This window comes from Artemia sp. Qi Xiang Cuo, chromosome 1, assembly GCF_049724085.1.
Source record: "Artemia sp. Qi Xiang Cuo chromosome 1, ASM4972408v1, whole genome shotgun sequence".
Classification (NCBI taxonomy): Eukaryota; Metazoa; Arthropoda; class Branchiopoda; order Anostraca; family Artemiidae; genus Artemia; species Artemia sp. Qi Xiang Cuo.
Window position 1 is genome coordinate 84,929,452 of NC_142794.1, and position 16,250 is coordinate 84,945,701.

The following is a 16,250-nucleotide window of genomic DNA, read 5'->3' on the forward strand; positions in this document are numbered from 1 at the left end:
ATTCTCTTCTAAAACCTTTCCTAAAATCTTTTTTCAAAATGTCTCTAACTGTTTCGCCGAAATAATCCCATAAAATGGATAAAACGGTTTCGCCCAAATAATCCCTAAACGTAATTTCAGCGTGTTCCTTTTGTTTGGCATCTCTGCGCTAACGCATTTTAAATTTCTAGGAAACCCTTTCCTACGTTAATCTCTTCATCTCATAAATTTTCCTAGCTAAACTATTAGGGTTTCGTTAGAATATCAATTTATCTCTCCGACTTAAAGCTCCGTGAAGCCGTATTTAAAAATAGAATTTCTATCTCTTTAGACTCCCGCATAATTCCAAGATAACAAGTGATGTCAATTATAATTCCTGACACTAAAGATCAATGAAGCCCTATTTAAAAATAGAATATTAATTTTTCTCTCTGACCTAAAGAACGTTTATCCCTCAGACCTAAGATTAAAGAAGCCTTAATGTTTCTTAATTCTCCCCTTCGTGAATCAATAATTTCCCCTAGCGATTATGTAAATCAAGTTCACAGGTGCTACTCGTGACAGGACCACGTGGTTTATGGTTTTCCATGTGAGAAAATTCCTGTTTTTCCAAGTGAGAAAATTCCTGTTTTTTCATTCTCACTGAGAAAACCATATAACAGACATGAATTGCTGTTGACATCCATAAATGTGACAAAGTTCCTGTTTTTCAAATTCTCACTGACTAAAACCATTAAACATCCTTCGTGAATCAATAATTTCCCCTAGCGATTATGTAAATCCAAGTGAGAAAATTCCTGTTTTTTCATTCTCACTGAGAAAACCATATAACAGACATGAATTGCTGTTGACATCCATAAATGTGACAATGTTCCTGTTTTTCAAATTCTCACTGACAAAAACCATAAAACATCCATAATTTGATGTTGACATCCGAGAAAAACATCAAATAAATCGACCTTGGAAAAAGAGGTCATTGAGCGATTACGTAATCTTTCTCCCTAGGGACTCTATGACCATATTGTTTCATAATTCCACCCAGACGTGAATCAATAATCCCCCCATCGATTATGTAAATCACCCCTCATGCCATTACACGTGGCCAAACAACAACAACAGATCGATTGACCTTGACCCCCATTAGACTCGATCGATAATCCTTGAATAAATTATGTCCCGTCAGCATTAAACTAAATTGTAGATGGCAGCACATGTGTTCGTACCGGACCTCCTGATAGGGTTCTACTGGCCTGCTCCCTTAATTTTAAAAAAGCTCTTTCTCTCTTTAGATATGCTCTCTTTAGGCCCGTTTGTAACCGACTCTAGGAGACTCTGCTTTTTATTCAGCCCCAACAGGATTGTAAGATAAATGGTTTTTGATAGCCCATCTTCTTTCAACCATAAAATGTGAACTAAACATCATAGTTATCCTTGCTTTGTAGCCATCAAAAAATATTTTTATATTCTCTTATACGGTAATTAAATGATTAAAAAAAAGTCTTTTTCAAACTGAAATTAAGGAGCGATATTAAAACTTAAAACGAACCGAAAATATTCCGTATATGAAAGGGATGTCCCCTCCTCAACGCTCACTCTTTACGCTAAAGTTTGTTATTGTTTTAAAAAATAAAGTTGTGAGACAAAGTCAAACTTTAGCGTAAAGAGCGAGGCATTGAGGAGGGGACAGCCCCTTTCATATACGAAATAATTTCTGTTTGTTTTAAGTTTTAATTTCGCTCCTCCTTTCAGTTAAAAAAAAAATATCTAATTTCTGAACGTTTTTAAATTAATGCAGCTTTGATTTTGGCTCACCTTACATAAATCATTAAAAAGAAATTTGCATATTAATTTTACTTTTTTTGACGAAATAGCTTTCTCGAAATTTTAATCTGACATAACTTACGAATTAATTTACGTAAGGAACTTTTATATTCGTTTATTTTATTGCGTATATTAGGGGGTTCACCCCCTAGTCAATACCTCGCTCTTTACGCTAAAGTTCAAATAGTGTTCCAATTCTTTAAGAATGACCCCTTAATCACAAAGGCCGTTAATTAGAATAAATAGCTCTAATGTAGGTAAAAAAAAAATTAGCGTAAAGAGCGATCTAATGACTAGGAGACGAACCCAATCATATACGTAATAGTTTCTGTTCGTTTTAAGTTTTGGTGTTGCTCCTTACTTTCAGTTGAAAAAAATGTTTTTTTTATTTAATTTCTGATTGTTTGTTTAAATAATGCTGGGAAATCCGGCACCCCCTTCAAAGTAATATCCCTTCCCCCATGAAAACTTCCTCCATGAAAAGATCCTCCCACATAACCCCCGACCATACCCCCTCCCCCCAAATACCAGAAAAAATCCCCCCTGAAAACTTCCCAATAACCAATACTATATGTAAACATTGGGCAAAGTTCATAACTTGCAGACTTTTCCCCGGGGACTCTAGGGGATTATGTCATCCTCAAAGACATAGTTATTCCATTTTTCGACCATGCTAAACAAAATGGCTTTCTTAAAATTTTGATTGCGTGACTTTTGAAAAAAATGAGCGTGGGAGGGGGCCTAGTTGCCCTCCATTTTTTTCGCTTAAAAAGAGCACTAGAACTTTTAATTTCCGTTCGAATGAGCTCTCACGCTATATTCTAGGACCACTGGGTCGATAAGATCACCCATGAAAAAAAAAAAAAAAAAAAAAAAAAAAAAAAAAAAAAACACACTCATCCGTGATCTTCCTTCTGGCAAAAATTATAAAATTCCCCATTTTTGCTGATAGGAGCTTGCAACTTCTCTGATACGCTGAATCTGATGGTGTGATTTTCATTAAAGTTCTATGACTTCTAGGGGGTGTCTAGGGGGTGTTCTATCCTTAGACAATCCTTGTTGAAAATTATTGCATTTTTTCTTCAACCTTTCGAAGCAACCGTATTCCAGTCCCATATTTAACGACTTTCAATTCTAGTATCCTATTCTTAGTAATGAGACTAATTCAGAAACTTTCTGCCAACAACAATTTATTTCTGCAGTTAAAGCACTCAATTTCTCTTCTCTGTTCACCTGATTCCTCGCGTAATACATCCCTTATATGCTATGCATATAAATCATTCTACTGACGAAGTTTTCAGTACCTTAATTATTCTAATGTGTTAGTCCTAGATTCTGGGTAAGGCTACAAGCTTTAACATCGATGTTTCTTTGGATTTTACGAGTATTTGCGTACTTCATTTAGGCTATTTTTACACGATAAACTAGTCCGTATCTTCAGAAAAGTGAATACTAATTTCTGCTGCCAAAATTGGAGCTACATGGAGGGTGGGCAGTGATACTAAACCTTTCACTCTACTCTCCAAGTAAAACAACCTATACGCATTGCGTCTGAAAAAGTTACATCCTTTTTTATTATATGCATATCTCATCTCTCATGACCTAGAGAAGACCGTCCCGGAGAAGAAGAAACCTCTCGCTTGGAATTCCTTCTTGGCGCTTCTGCTCAATCGCTACTTCATGTCACCACATTCTGTGCTAGGTAAGGGGGTTTTCCCACGTCAAATGCCTTGGTTACCTTATGTCATAAGATAATTTTGTCAAAATAACTGATGAATTCTACTAAAACAAAAGTTCTTATTTAAACCTTCCAAAATCTAGAAACCTAGGCTAGGAGAAAAACATATGCATGGTAAATAATCGAAAACTCGCTATTGTCTTATTATGATTGTAAAAATCAACTGACTCAAAAACTTGAAAAGACGGAAAAAAACGAATAAGACGTGCCAAGCTGTACCTCTGCTTGGCAAGTCCTTTGCCATTCTGACCAATCATGGCAATCTGACTAAGGTATCACCTGCGTAGCTTATGAGAGTCAATCAATCGCTGGTTCAAGCTGAAAGACCTCTGAACCGATGAGCCGACAAGCTTTGAATTGAAGTTATCAAGTATTTTGCAGGTTGTATAGGTTGCATCAAGATATAGCTAATTGTAGACAGAGAAAAGCCGATGAGCCATTGTCTGGCTGAGTTTTTGTCCTGTCTTTTTTAGCGGTTTCCCCTTCTAGATGCAATTATAACAATCTATAGCAATTAAAATAGACGTTAGAAATTGCCTCGGAAAAAGGGGGAAAAGGAGAAACGAGCTTAGAAGAGCTAAATAAAAAATAAAAAGGATGTTTATCTAATAATTAAGGTCAAGAGCCCAACAATCATTGTTTAACTAACAAAGGCTTGGCATTGTCTGTGCAGGATTTCTACTCTTGTTGATAAGAGAGCATCATCAAGTGCAGAAAAAAACTCTGTGACCAATATGGGTCACGGATTGAATTGAACAAGGTTTTCATAAAACATGAGGTTCCAGGGACTTCTTACCCTCTAGCTCTAAGCCGTCTTGGGCGCTTCATGTAGACTTGAAAAGATGTGTTAGTCCCTGTCCTGCTCCGATATTGGGACGATTGCTTTGGCTGAGGGCAAAATTATTTCAATAATTTAAAGAATATGAAAATTGCAGCTTGGAATATTACAACGTTAAAAAATAACCAAGAGAAAAGTAAAACAATGGATAAACCATTGAAATATGAACCAAGCAAGTGGAAAGTGGAGGCCATGGACAAAATTGACGAAGATCTGGAAGATGCAGCTAGAGGACATGAGCGTAAGGTATTGTACTGGCATATTAATAAATTGAGAAAGAATAGTCAATCTGGACTTGTCCCAGTCAAAGATAGGAACGAGGTCACAATTAGTAATAAGGATAGAGTTAAAGAGAGATTAGCAGAACATTTTGAGAATGTGCTAAACCTTGATAGAGTTACAAGAAAAGACATTGATTAGAACGAAAAAGCTTGTGACACCTTGGATGGGAAGTAAAATATATTTTGCGAGGAAGAATAAGTGACAATACTAAAAGAATTAAAAAAGAATAAGGGCCCAGGTACTGCTAATGTCACAAATAAGTTTTTTGAATATGGTGGCTATGAGGCTAGATATATGCTACTGAAGATAATGAATATGTTTTTTTGAAAAATGGGAAGTACTTGGCGATTTTAGGCAAACCCTTATAAAACCCATGTTTAACAAAGATGATAAGAGTGACTGTGGTAATTATACCCTTGCAATTATAGCGATTTTAGGAAAACCCTTATAAAACCCATGTTTAACAAAGATGATAAGAGTGAGTGTGGTAATTATAGCCTTGCATCTGTAGGCTGCAAATTACTTATTATTATGATATTTTAAAAAAATACCCTTGATATGGGTATATCAGGAATTGAATTTTCAAAACTAAGACCAATGGAAAAGATTCAAAACTTAAAATTAAGAAGATTGTTTTTCAGAATTTAGTTAGATATAGACCTGCCATTTATACAATCTTCTAATCCCTATAAATAACAAATTTTGGCCCTGGATTTATTCTTGAAAGTTTTGTGGATGAAAATATTAGCAAAATTAATAAATTTTAGAGGTTTTGCGAGTTCAAGGTGCAGAAAAGGTTTAAAAATTAATGTTAAGAAGACTAGGTCGTTAAGACTAGAAACAAGAGAGGGGGAAGAGGTGATGGATAAATTGAATATAAAAAAAATGGAGAGCTTCACCTACCTAGGTAGTAATATCATTCTAAACAATCATTCTAAACAATAGACATAACTACCTAAGACTCGTCAAAATGTAAAATTTTCTGTTGTAGATTTTTCGACGGTCAATGAGTCCTAATCTTAGCTCTCAGATGTAACTTCCTATTTTTTCAAATCTATCAACTGGAACAAAAAATAAAACTAATGTACTGTGAATATTATAATAAAAAGAATATTAAGTTGGTTAAATTTGAAAACGACTGGCATCAATCCCACACAAGAACAGCAGAAAAATAAATTAAAATAAATATCAGAATAAGTAAATGGTCAAGCTACAAGTAGTTCGTGAAAGCTACAGTTACTCAAAAACTGCTTTAATATTAACTTAAAAAAAATACAAATCTACTTGCCCTGACACGTTTCTTTGAATCCCATTTTTTTTTTCAAATGATCCAAGAGATAAATAGAAATCAACTGAGCATCTATTTTTACGTATATTTTCCTATTTAAATACATCATCAATCTAAGATAAGCAATATCAATGACAAATGAAAACAAAATCTAGTTGCTTTTATTGTAACTGCAAAGGCGAAGATAATAAAATATTTATATCATTTATGTAAAGTTACCCCTTTAGGGCTAGAACAGTTCGATAAATACCTGGTTAAAGAACAGAACTTACAACTTTTCAATATTTCATTTGTAAAAAATAAAATGGATCAATACAATTAGCATAGTAACCATATTTACGTAATAATGAGGACACTCTTATAATGCAATTAAAAGTCGTTTCGGAAAGCAGAAAAAGGGGAGAGGGCTATTAGTATCCTAGGCTTACCCTTTTTGGATACTGTTTTTCAAGCTTTTATCATTAGTCCCTTTATCAATATTGCTGCAATAGCTGCGGACTAATAAAGAGCTAACCACAGTCTATAGCAACAAAAGTTTAAAAACGCAATTTTGGAAAATCTATCTCGTTAGAATAAATTGCCATTTGTATTTGATTAAGGAATGGCAACAATTATTTCCACTAATTTTCATAATTATATATAACTTTGAAAACAAATTTAAGAGCCTAAAACACCGTGAAGAGACGGGATGTTTCATTTCAGATTGAAATGATGACTATACCATTAGAATCACCGTGGACAAAGATCTGATACAGGAGAATTACAGCCCTCCTATCCCACCTTGAAAAACAAAAAAAAAGTAATTTTTTCATGGATATCACTGATGTGTCATTTTCTTTCCTTTTTTTTTTCTTGTGTTTTTGTTACCGCTAGTGGGACACTGTAACATCGTAGAGATCAGTCTAAGTGCTCATTTGAAAGTTAATATCTAATTGCTTTTTATAAATTTGACCTGATTATAGCATCATAAAGTGCCACATGAAACCCAAAAAGTACTTTTGGGACCATTACTGAAACTGAAAGCGTTGGGAGAATGAAAAGCATACCATTATAATAACCATGGCTGTTACTCGTCTTCTTTGCGTAGTTCTCGTCACAGATTTACTTTACCTAATGATCCTCAGAGGTCTCCAGCAACTCAGAGGTCTCCTGTTTATCAATCCATCCTACTAGGGAACTCTATCCCTTCTGATGCACCTTATCCGTGACGGTAGTTTTTCAGTGAGTCTTCCCAGTCCAGTAATTTTTGTCCCTCATTTGTTAATTTTTCCCTTTTCTCTGTTCTTATTGTTTCTCCTTTTTTCCGCTCAGAGGTCTCCTGTTTATCAATCCATTCTTATATGGGACTCCATTTCTTCTGTTTTTCTTCTATCTCTTTCGGTGAAGACAACTTCTCGGTGGGTCTTTCCAGTCCAGAAATTTTTCTCTCTCTTTTATTATTTTTTTTTCTTTTCTCTTTTCCTGTCATTTCTCTTTTTTAATTCTATACCAACAGATATATCTTTCTCCTCTTCTTTTAAAATTGCATTCGTAAACCGTTATATCCACTGTTAAGGTCCTTGTCTTTTTTTTTATTTACTTTTTGTTTAATGTTCTAATACGAACTTGTTCTTTCCTGTGTTCTCTACTTTCTTGGTCTCTGCTCATTGCTGTTACTATTATTGCTATCTAATTTATTTTTAAGTTTTGTTTTACTAGTTTTCTAATTTTATTCTCCTTTATCTTTATTTTATATGTATTGTGAGATTTAGCGTATAATTTATGGTCATTTCTACTGCTTCTACTAACAACTAACCGCAGCACCAAGCCACCTGAGGCCAACACAGCTACGCACGATCCTCCTCAATCCAAATCTATTCAAAGCCTCCCTTTTTACGCCCTCCCAGGAAGTTCCCATTTATCTTAAATATTTTTTTATGATATCCACCCATCCCCACCACGGACGACCTGCTTTCCGTTTAGCCCTAGACGGTTTGCCGAAAAGGACAATATTCGGCAATCTGTCGTCCTTCATCCGCAGAACGTCCCCTAATCATCTCAACCTTCTCTCATTATACCTTACGTTATTCTGCAAAGTCTGGCATAGCCTATTAGACGCTTGTCATTTACTATTATCAAATTGTTTGACTATAAATGTCACAAATGGTAGCCTCAATATACCTTCACTTTTGGCTATGAAAAAAAAATCATAAAGATGTGATTAATCATCTTTTAGAAAATGGAAGGAACCAATACGTGAAAAATTCTTCCCAAGAATCAGCCTTACAATTTCAGCTAGATATTGCAACCTAGACGCTTATTACTAATATCAATTGGAGCCACCCTAGATATCATACGTGATAGCCTCTGGGCTTTGTAAACAAATCAAGTAGATGTGATCCTCTTACTTTTAGAAAATAAAGCAAACCCAAACGTGAAGAATGTGCATACCCAGGAAACAGCCTTACATTATGCTGCTAGTGATGGCAGACTAGACATATGTCAGTCCCTGGTTTCAAATGGTGACAAGGTAAAAATCTCTTTTGCCTTAGCCTCAATCTACCTTTACACTTGGCTGTGGTAGAAAATCACTTGGGTGATATTACTTTCCTTATACAAAATAGAGTAGACCTAAAAGTGAAGATTGTTTCTCAGGAAACAGCCTTGCATTAAGCTGCTGAGCATGGTAGATTAGGCGCTTGTCAGTTACTAACATCAAATGGCGCCACCATAAATGTCTTCAATCATCAAATCAATGATCGATGCGTATTTCCTTTTGGCTGTGGAACAAAATCATGTATACATGATTATCTTCATTTTAGAAAATGGAGCAAACCCAAATGAGAAAAATGGTAATCATGAAACAATACTGAATTCAGATTTCTTCGAAGAATGGTAGACAGAACATTTGTTAGCTGCTAGTTCAGAAAGGTGCTGAACTAGATGCCTTAGATGTTTTCAAGTCAACGCTTATACGATTAGCTTTTATAAGTGATCACGAATGTGTAACTAAATATCTATTTAAGTTCGGGGCAATCCCAAACGTGAAAGATTTTCAAGAAATAAACAACCTTATATCTTGCTTTAGATTGCTGCAGACTAAAAGCTTCTCTGGTAATATTTTCAATTTGTGCAGAAATGAACTATATGACCCTTGAAAAAGGAATCACTTTTTATATTAGCTTTGTCCAAGAGCTTAATCCTGCGTAGTAGAGCAATGCCACTGGAAAAACAGCAAAAAGGGTATACATTTACATAATCTAAGTTATTTTTTTCTGTAGTCACCCGTATTTTAGTAGTCAACCGTATCTTAGTAGTCATATTTTTCTGTAGTCAACCGTATTTTAAAAAATATTCAATCCGTATTTTAGGAAACTTTCAAATTCGTCTTCAAAGACGGTGTACTCAAATCGGTATGCCAGGACAAAATAAGAGAAAATTTAAAGCATAAGAAAATATTACGCAGCATTCAAAGTTCATATCTCGGAATGTTTGAAAAGTTACCTAATTGATGAAAAAGAGTCAAGATCATTCTCAAAATTTCCCCAAAATGGAACACCAGCTAAGTCATCAGTTTTAGAAAGAATGAAAATTTTTGACAATATGGAATAGGAACGTGTTTTATTTTAATACCGCTCAACAAAGAAGTAAGTAAAATAAATGCAAAAACTGAGATTTTTTGTCAACTCCTAGGAGAATACAAATCCTATAATTGTTATTATTCTGTGAAGTATAAACAAGAAAAAGGGATTGAATTCAGGGCAGAACTTCTTAATTCATTTGAAATTGCTGATTTACCACCCGATGACTTAAAACTAAAAAATAACGCGATAATTATACTAAAGTGTAATTTTGATATTTAAGAGGTTTTTGTAATGAAAAATGCCCGTAATGAAACTGGAAAAGAACCGGTGTTATGATAAATTTAGAGAATCAGCTCACCCAACTCAACAAACTCATCCAGGGCGAGCAAGTAATAATGGTTGCAGCGGTAGCTACAACTTAGTAAAGAGTGAACCTTGGCCTAGGTCTCGTATTTCAGAGCCCCTTTGGACTGAGGGTTTAATTCACGGTGTAGATGATCGTTCGGTCTAGGACGGGGGTTTGTAGGATGACGTTTTATACTTAGCCAGAGTCGACTCACCTCTAATTCGGTACCGGACAAGATCTGGGAAGGTAATAGGAAGTGTGCTCGAAAGCACAGGATGGCTTACCCCCAACCATTCATGCACTTCCTGGCTGAGTCCAAAGCCGGGCAGCACCGCCAGTGCCTTTTAAAGCTATTGTTTTCTTGGTTGAAAAGATTAACAACACTTCGCTTTGGGAAGGAGGGGGGTTAAGGGAAAGGAAGTTAAATCATCAACTGAGCAATCTGAAACTTGTAACCGTAAGATTTTGGTCCAAGGGATCTAATTTACAAAAATTACGCAAAATATTCTTCTATTTGCAAATAAACCTTCCTTTAACAAAGAGGGCTCAGAAAAGCGTAAAATTTTTCTGATTGGCCTAAAACTTGTATGAACCTATGGCTGATGGCGCCTCAATGCAAACATAAAATAAAAATAAATATCGCTTCCCTCAAGATGCTGCCCAAAAAAGGGGCGGAAAAATTGCCTCGAAAAGCATCACGTCCACTTTAAATGGAAGGGTCTTCCTTAGGAATTTGAGAGGGGGCTCATTCAATTTTAAAATAAAAGTTCCTGTGTCCTTTTTAAAGTCCAAGAGCTACCAAGGACAGTAAATCTACCTCTTGGCTCCTTCATTGCTATCCAAAATACTGTGATAGTGTCCAAAACTCAAAATTCAGGGATTGCTGTTTTGTTCAAAAATTTTGAAATGTCTAGTGAGTTTGCCCTCGGGGTTGATATTACACCCTACAGCCTTAGTGTCAACTTTTACCTTATCCTGTACTGATGACTCATCCCCCTCCCCCTAGAAAAGAGAACTGAATTAAAGTTGTAAAAAAAAAAAACAGAATATTCTAAACCACAAATTCAGCCTATATCTTGGGATAGCCTTTATTATTAGTATTATTTATTGGAAAATCCGTCATACAAAAAAGGAAAAGACGGAGCATATAAGCAAAAAAAAAGCAATACAAATAAACTTAGGAATTATGCATGCGGTGTTTAGTGACGAACGCTGGAGTTAAGATCTTAAGAATTTCCAAAATGCCTTCTTTTTTCATTATTTTACTTATCATAATGTCTTTGCATTACACAGGAAAATTTTTGCGCAGGGGGGGGGGTGGGGTACGCCTAGCACTATAAATTTAGAGGTGGCAACGAGCCAATTAATTGTTTTACTAAAGTGGTAAGATGGGTACTATGAGAGTGGCTTTCAATCTGCAGAGGTGACAGTGAGGAAATGGACAGAAAAGGTTGGGCTCAATGATGTTGCCTTTAAAACCACCAGATCAAGGAGGTGGGGACATTTTTTTTTATAATGATATCAATGATGCGGCTGTTGAACTTTCACCTCAACAGCGATTTAAAATTACTTGTTTTAACAAAAATATTCATACTATGAGAGTACACTATAAATCAAATTTCGAAGCTTTGAAGGCCATGAAATTAATTTTGGATATTTGTACAAAATAACGAACTTGTCAAAAGTATCTGCTGAAGAACATTTGTAACATTGTAAAAATTTTCGACTTTTGTCCCTTGGATGACAAATATAACATAGATGGCACTGAATACTATGAAAAATTGAAAGTCTTTTCCTGAGTAATTGAACAAGCCAAAAATAATGATAAAGAATAAAATAGCATTTTAATGGCTCTGAAATATGCTACAGAAAATAATCTTATTGAAAATTGTTTGAATTTCAATATTACGCTAAAAATAATTGCTACGATTCCCGTAAATGTTGCGGCTGAACATTAAAATTGAAATTGAACATTATATCTGCAGTAAGTACTTAAACAAAAGTAATCTCGCTTCTCCCCTACTGTTGACCTCTCAAACCCACTCTACCCTGCTGCCTTCTTCTGCACAACATTTAAATTCCTATTTTTTAGGATATTCTCACCTTTCTTGTCTTTGTTGTTCCCCATTGATTTAGAGAATATGGATCATTTCTGCTATACCTATACAAAAATATACTGGTGACGTATGGCAAAATGCATGGGAAATGTAAAATTTAGGCTTTATATTTGCTCGTTAGGGAGAGGTGGCGTAAACAGAGCCTTCTTAGGAATGATATAATTAAACCCAAAATAATTATCCTAAAAGCCATCCGGTACTTATTTAGAATCCAGAATGCACGCAAGAAAGACCGCATCGAAATCTCAAAGATGCTTTATGAAACACAGGTTTTCGCTGCCTTGTAAGGTATTGCTCACTCCGTGACAAAGATTTAAACTTTAGTTTTTTGGGGTTGAAGGGGCACAAAAAAGGTACCTTAGTTAGGTTCGGTTACATAATTAATACATGCTATGCTTTACCCACCCCCGCCCCCTAATGTACAAATATATAGCCCAAATTTGTTCATAAACTATTATATTTTCATCCTAATTTGTATTATTTCATTAGCATTAACGAAATTTTCACTCTCGCGCGTTTTCTGGATTCTAAAAAGTATCAGAAATCCCCCCTATTTTACGTCAAACCCTCCTAATTTTCAAAAATACAACCTAAATTAAATGTGTCTCCTGTAGTATGCTATGCGTCACTCTTTTGTTTCCACTTAAATCACATAAACGACTAAATATATTTAAATTTAAATATGCTTGTGAAAGAAGACATTTGAATAGGGTACAGGTAGCCTATAATTGAAAAGACCCGAGAAAATTTTGGTAGAATATTGAATATAACCATGGGCGCTGGCAGGGAGGGCAGCCCCTCCCCGGAAATTTGGGACTATAAAGCAATTATAAGGAAACCAAAAGCGAAAAGCAGAATAGGGAAAAGCCCTGGAAAAAATGTGTGTTGCACCATTGTTGACTGCCTGCCAATGATTTTGACCCTATAACGAAAGTGTAAGAGCCTTTAATTGATTAAATGAAAAAAAACAAGTTTTTTTAACTGAAAGTAAGGAGTGACATTAAAACTTAAAACGAGCAGAAATTATTCTGTATATGAAAGGGGCCGTCCCCTCCTCAACGCCTCGCTCTTTACGATAAACTTTTTATTGTTTTAATAAATAGAGTTGTGAGAAAGTCAAACTTTAGCGTAAAGAGCGAGGCGTTGTGGAGGGGACAGTCCCTTTCATATACAGAATAAATTCTGTTCGTTTTAAGTTTTAATGTCGCTCCTTACTTTCAGTTTAAAAAAACTTGATTTTTCATTTAATTTCTGAACGTTTTTGAATTAGTGCAGGTTTTGATTTTTGCTCACCGTACATAAATAATTAAAACATAATTTGGATATTACTTCTACTTTTTTGGTTAAATGGCTTTCTCGAAAGTTGTTTAATTTTATTTACAAACGTTTTTATTAGTAATAAATATACATAACCTACGAGTTAAGTTACGTAACGAATTTCTACATTCATATATTTTTAATACGTATATTAGGGAGTTTGCCCCCTATTCAATACCTCGCTGTTTAGGCTAAAGTTTGAATTTTGTTCCAATTCTTTAAAAATGACCCCTTAATCATAAATGCCGTTAATTAGAATAAATGGCTCTTATGAAAGTATTAGAAAAACTTTAGCGTAAAGAGCGAAGCATTAACTAGGGGGTGAACCCAATCTTATACGTAATAATTTCTGCTCGTTTTATTTTTTGATGTTGCTCCTTACTTTCAGTTGGAAAACTTGTTTTTTTATATTTAATTTCTGATCTTTTTTTTAAATAAGGCTGGGAAATCCAACGCCCCCTTCATAGCAATTTCCCTTCCCCCATGAAAACTTCCTCCATGGAAAAATCTTCCCAAGTAACCCCCGATCCCCCCCCCCTCCCACACTACCAGAAAAATACCCCCTGAAAACGTCTGTATACTTCCCAATAACCAATACTATATATGTAAACATTGGGCAAAGTTCATAACTTGCAGCCCTTCCCCCGGGGACTATGGGGGATCCCTCAAAGACATAGTTATTATATTTTTCGACCATGCTGAACAAAATGGCTATCTCAAAATTTCGATCGGGTGACTTTGGGAAAAAATGAGCAAGGGAGGGGGCCTAGTTGCCCTCCACTTTTTTGGGTCACTTAAAAAGCGCACTAAAACTTTTAATTTCCGTTCAAATGAACCCTCCCACGATATCCTAGGACCACTGGGTCGATACGATCACCCCTGGTAAAAAAAACAACAAAAAAACAAAAAACAAATAAACACGCATCCGTGATCTTTCTTCTGGCAAAAAAATACAAATTCCACATTTTTCCAGGTAGGAGCTTAAAACCTCGACTGTAGGGTTCTTTGATACACTAAATCTAATGGTGTAATTTTCATTAAGGTTCTATGACTCTTAGAGGGTGTTTCCTACTTTTTCGAAAATTAGGCAAATTTTCTCAGGCACGTAACTTTTGATGGGTATAACTAAACTTAATTAAATTTATATATTTGAAATCAGCATAAAATTTTTATTTTTTGATGTATATCTTGGTATCAAAATTCCGTTTTTTAGAGTTTCGGTTACTATTGAGCCGGGTCACTCCTTACTCACAGTTCATTACCACAGTTTTTCGTTCACAGTTTTTTATTGTTTTAAAAAATAAAGTTGTGAGACAGAGTCAAACTTTAGCGTAAAGAGCGAGGCGTTGAGGAGGGCACAGCCTCTTTCATATACGGAATAATTTCTGTTCGTTTTAAGATTTAATGTCGCTCCTTACTTTGAGTTTAAAAAACTTTTTTTTTATTTAAAGGCTGCGAAAGTGGGGGGTTTAGGGGATGGCAGCCCCCCCAAATGTGCCTCCTAATCCCAGTACGTTTTAATGTTCGACCTTGTAACTCAGCCTCTTTAACTCTTTAGAAAACGTAGTTTTTTTCAAATAATGTAAAGAAATAGAAAAGGGTTTTCAACTAAAGTAAGGAGCAAGTTCAAAAAGGGGACTGCCCCCTTCTCAACACCTTGCTCATTAAACAAAAGTATTTTTGGTGCTTTGAAAAATCTTGTCTTTCAATTGCAAATTTTTTTTGAAAATTCGGAAAAAAGCCAAAGTTCACAGTAAAGAGTAAAGAGCCAAAGAGGAGACAGCGCCTTTCAGATAAAGAATAATCTGTTCAAATAGGTTTGTAATCTATTTTTTGCTTTCAGTTGAAAAGCTCTTCTGTTATTCAATTTCTAATTGTTTTCCAAATCATACTCAGGCCTAACAAAGACATAATTTGAAGTAGCTGTCCCTTAAATCCCTGGTTAATTTTTTTTAATACGTGTAAATCAATAACTGTATGTGTATTAGTACCGTACTGTGTTTAAATTTTCAATTTCAATTTTGGATAAAATTTGAATACACTTAAAAAATTGGCGATGAATAGTAATTTTGGTAAAAAAAAAAATCCTTGTTAATACTGCTACAAAAGAATTTCGGTTGGATGAAAAGGAGTATTATTGTTTGTATGGATGGAAATTCTGCGAAACCTTTGATCCTCGGCATAACAGAAGCCATCACAACCTCTACAATAAGATTTTCTTATCGATAAATACATTACATACATGTGTCTAAATACATTGAAATACTTCATATAAATAGAAAAAGAAAATAACACCATTTAAAATTGCTGAAAACTAAGTTCCTTGTAGTATTTGCCACCCTAAAGAAATTTCCTGGCGGGGCTGATGATGACCTGCCTTGCTTTTTTACCTCTAATAATAATTTATTTTTAACCCACATCATATACAAAAATGATAATTGTGGAGTATAGCGGAAAAAGTAGATAATGCACTACATACGTGAGAACATAAAACTTTAAAAACTCCACAAGAGCAGAGTAACCAAAGAAAAGAAAAACATTCAAGATAAAAAAAAATAAGATAAAAAAAAGCTACTTATGACAAAAGACAGACCAAGACTTAATACAGCGGACCAGGACATAATGGAGCATCATTTAATAATTTAGAACTTCATATTTGAAATGTTTGAATATTACCTGTTCATGAATATAACGAATTTAAATTACTGTTGCGGGAAAAAAAATCTGTGCTGACAGAAATGGGAATGTAACATTTTAACAGTATAGAAAAACAACTTAATTAATTTAATTCCTACTCCCCCATACATCTTTCAACATTTATCTGAAGCCTCGTGAAGAGTAAGCAGTCTGTCCAATAAAATGTAATTTTTTAGGAATCTACCCTACCCCCACCTAAACAATGAATTCCCCTCCTCATTATAGATGGTGAGCAGATACAGATCGCCAAACGTAGCCTAATTT

At 34.9% G+C, this 16,250-nt stretch overlaps 1 protein-coding gene across 1 annotated transcript in view; it reads right to left on the bottom strand.

Moving 5' to 3' along the window:
* The window catches only part of LOC148956838 (putative inorganic phosphate cotransporter), a 138,065-nt gene extending 132,043 nt beyond the window's left edge, over positions 1-6,022 (bottom strand). Inside the window, exon 1 of the mRNA XM_089096561.1 lies at positions 5,947-6,022. Coding sequence (XP_088952687.1) covers positions 5,947-5,971 — 25 coding nt within the window. The 5' untranslated portion in view covers positions 5,972-6,022. The remainder of the gene's footprint in view (positions 1-5,946) is intronic.
* Positions 6,023-16,250: the final 10,228 nt, after the last annotated feature.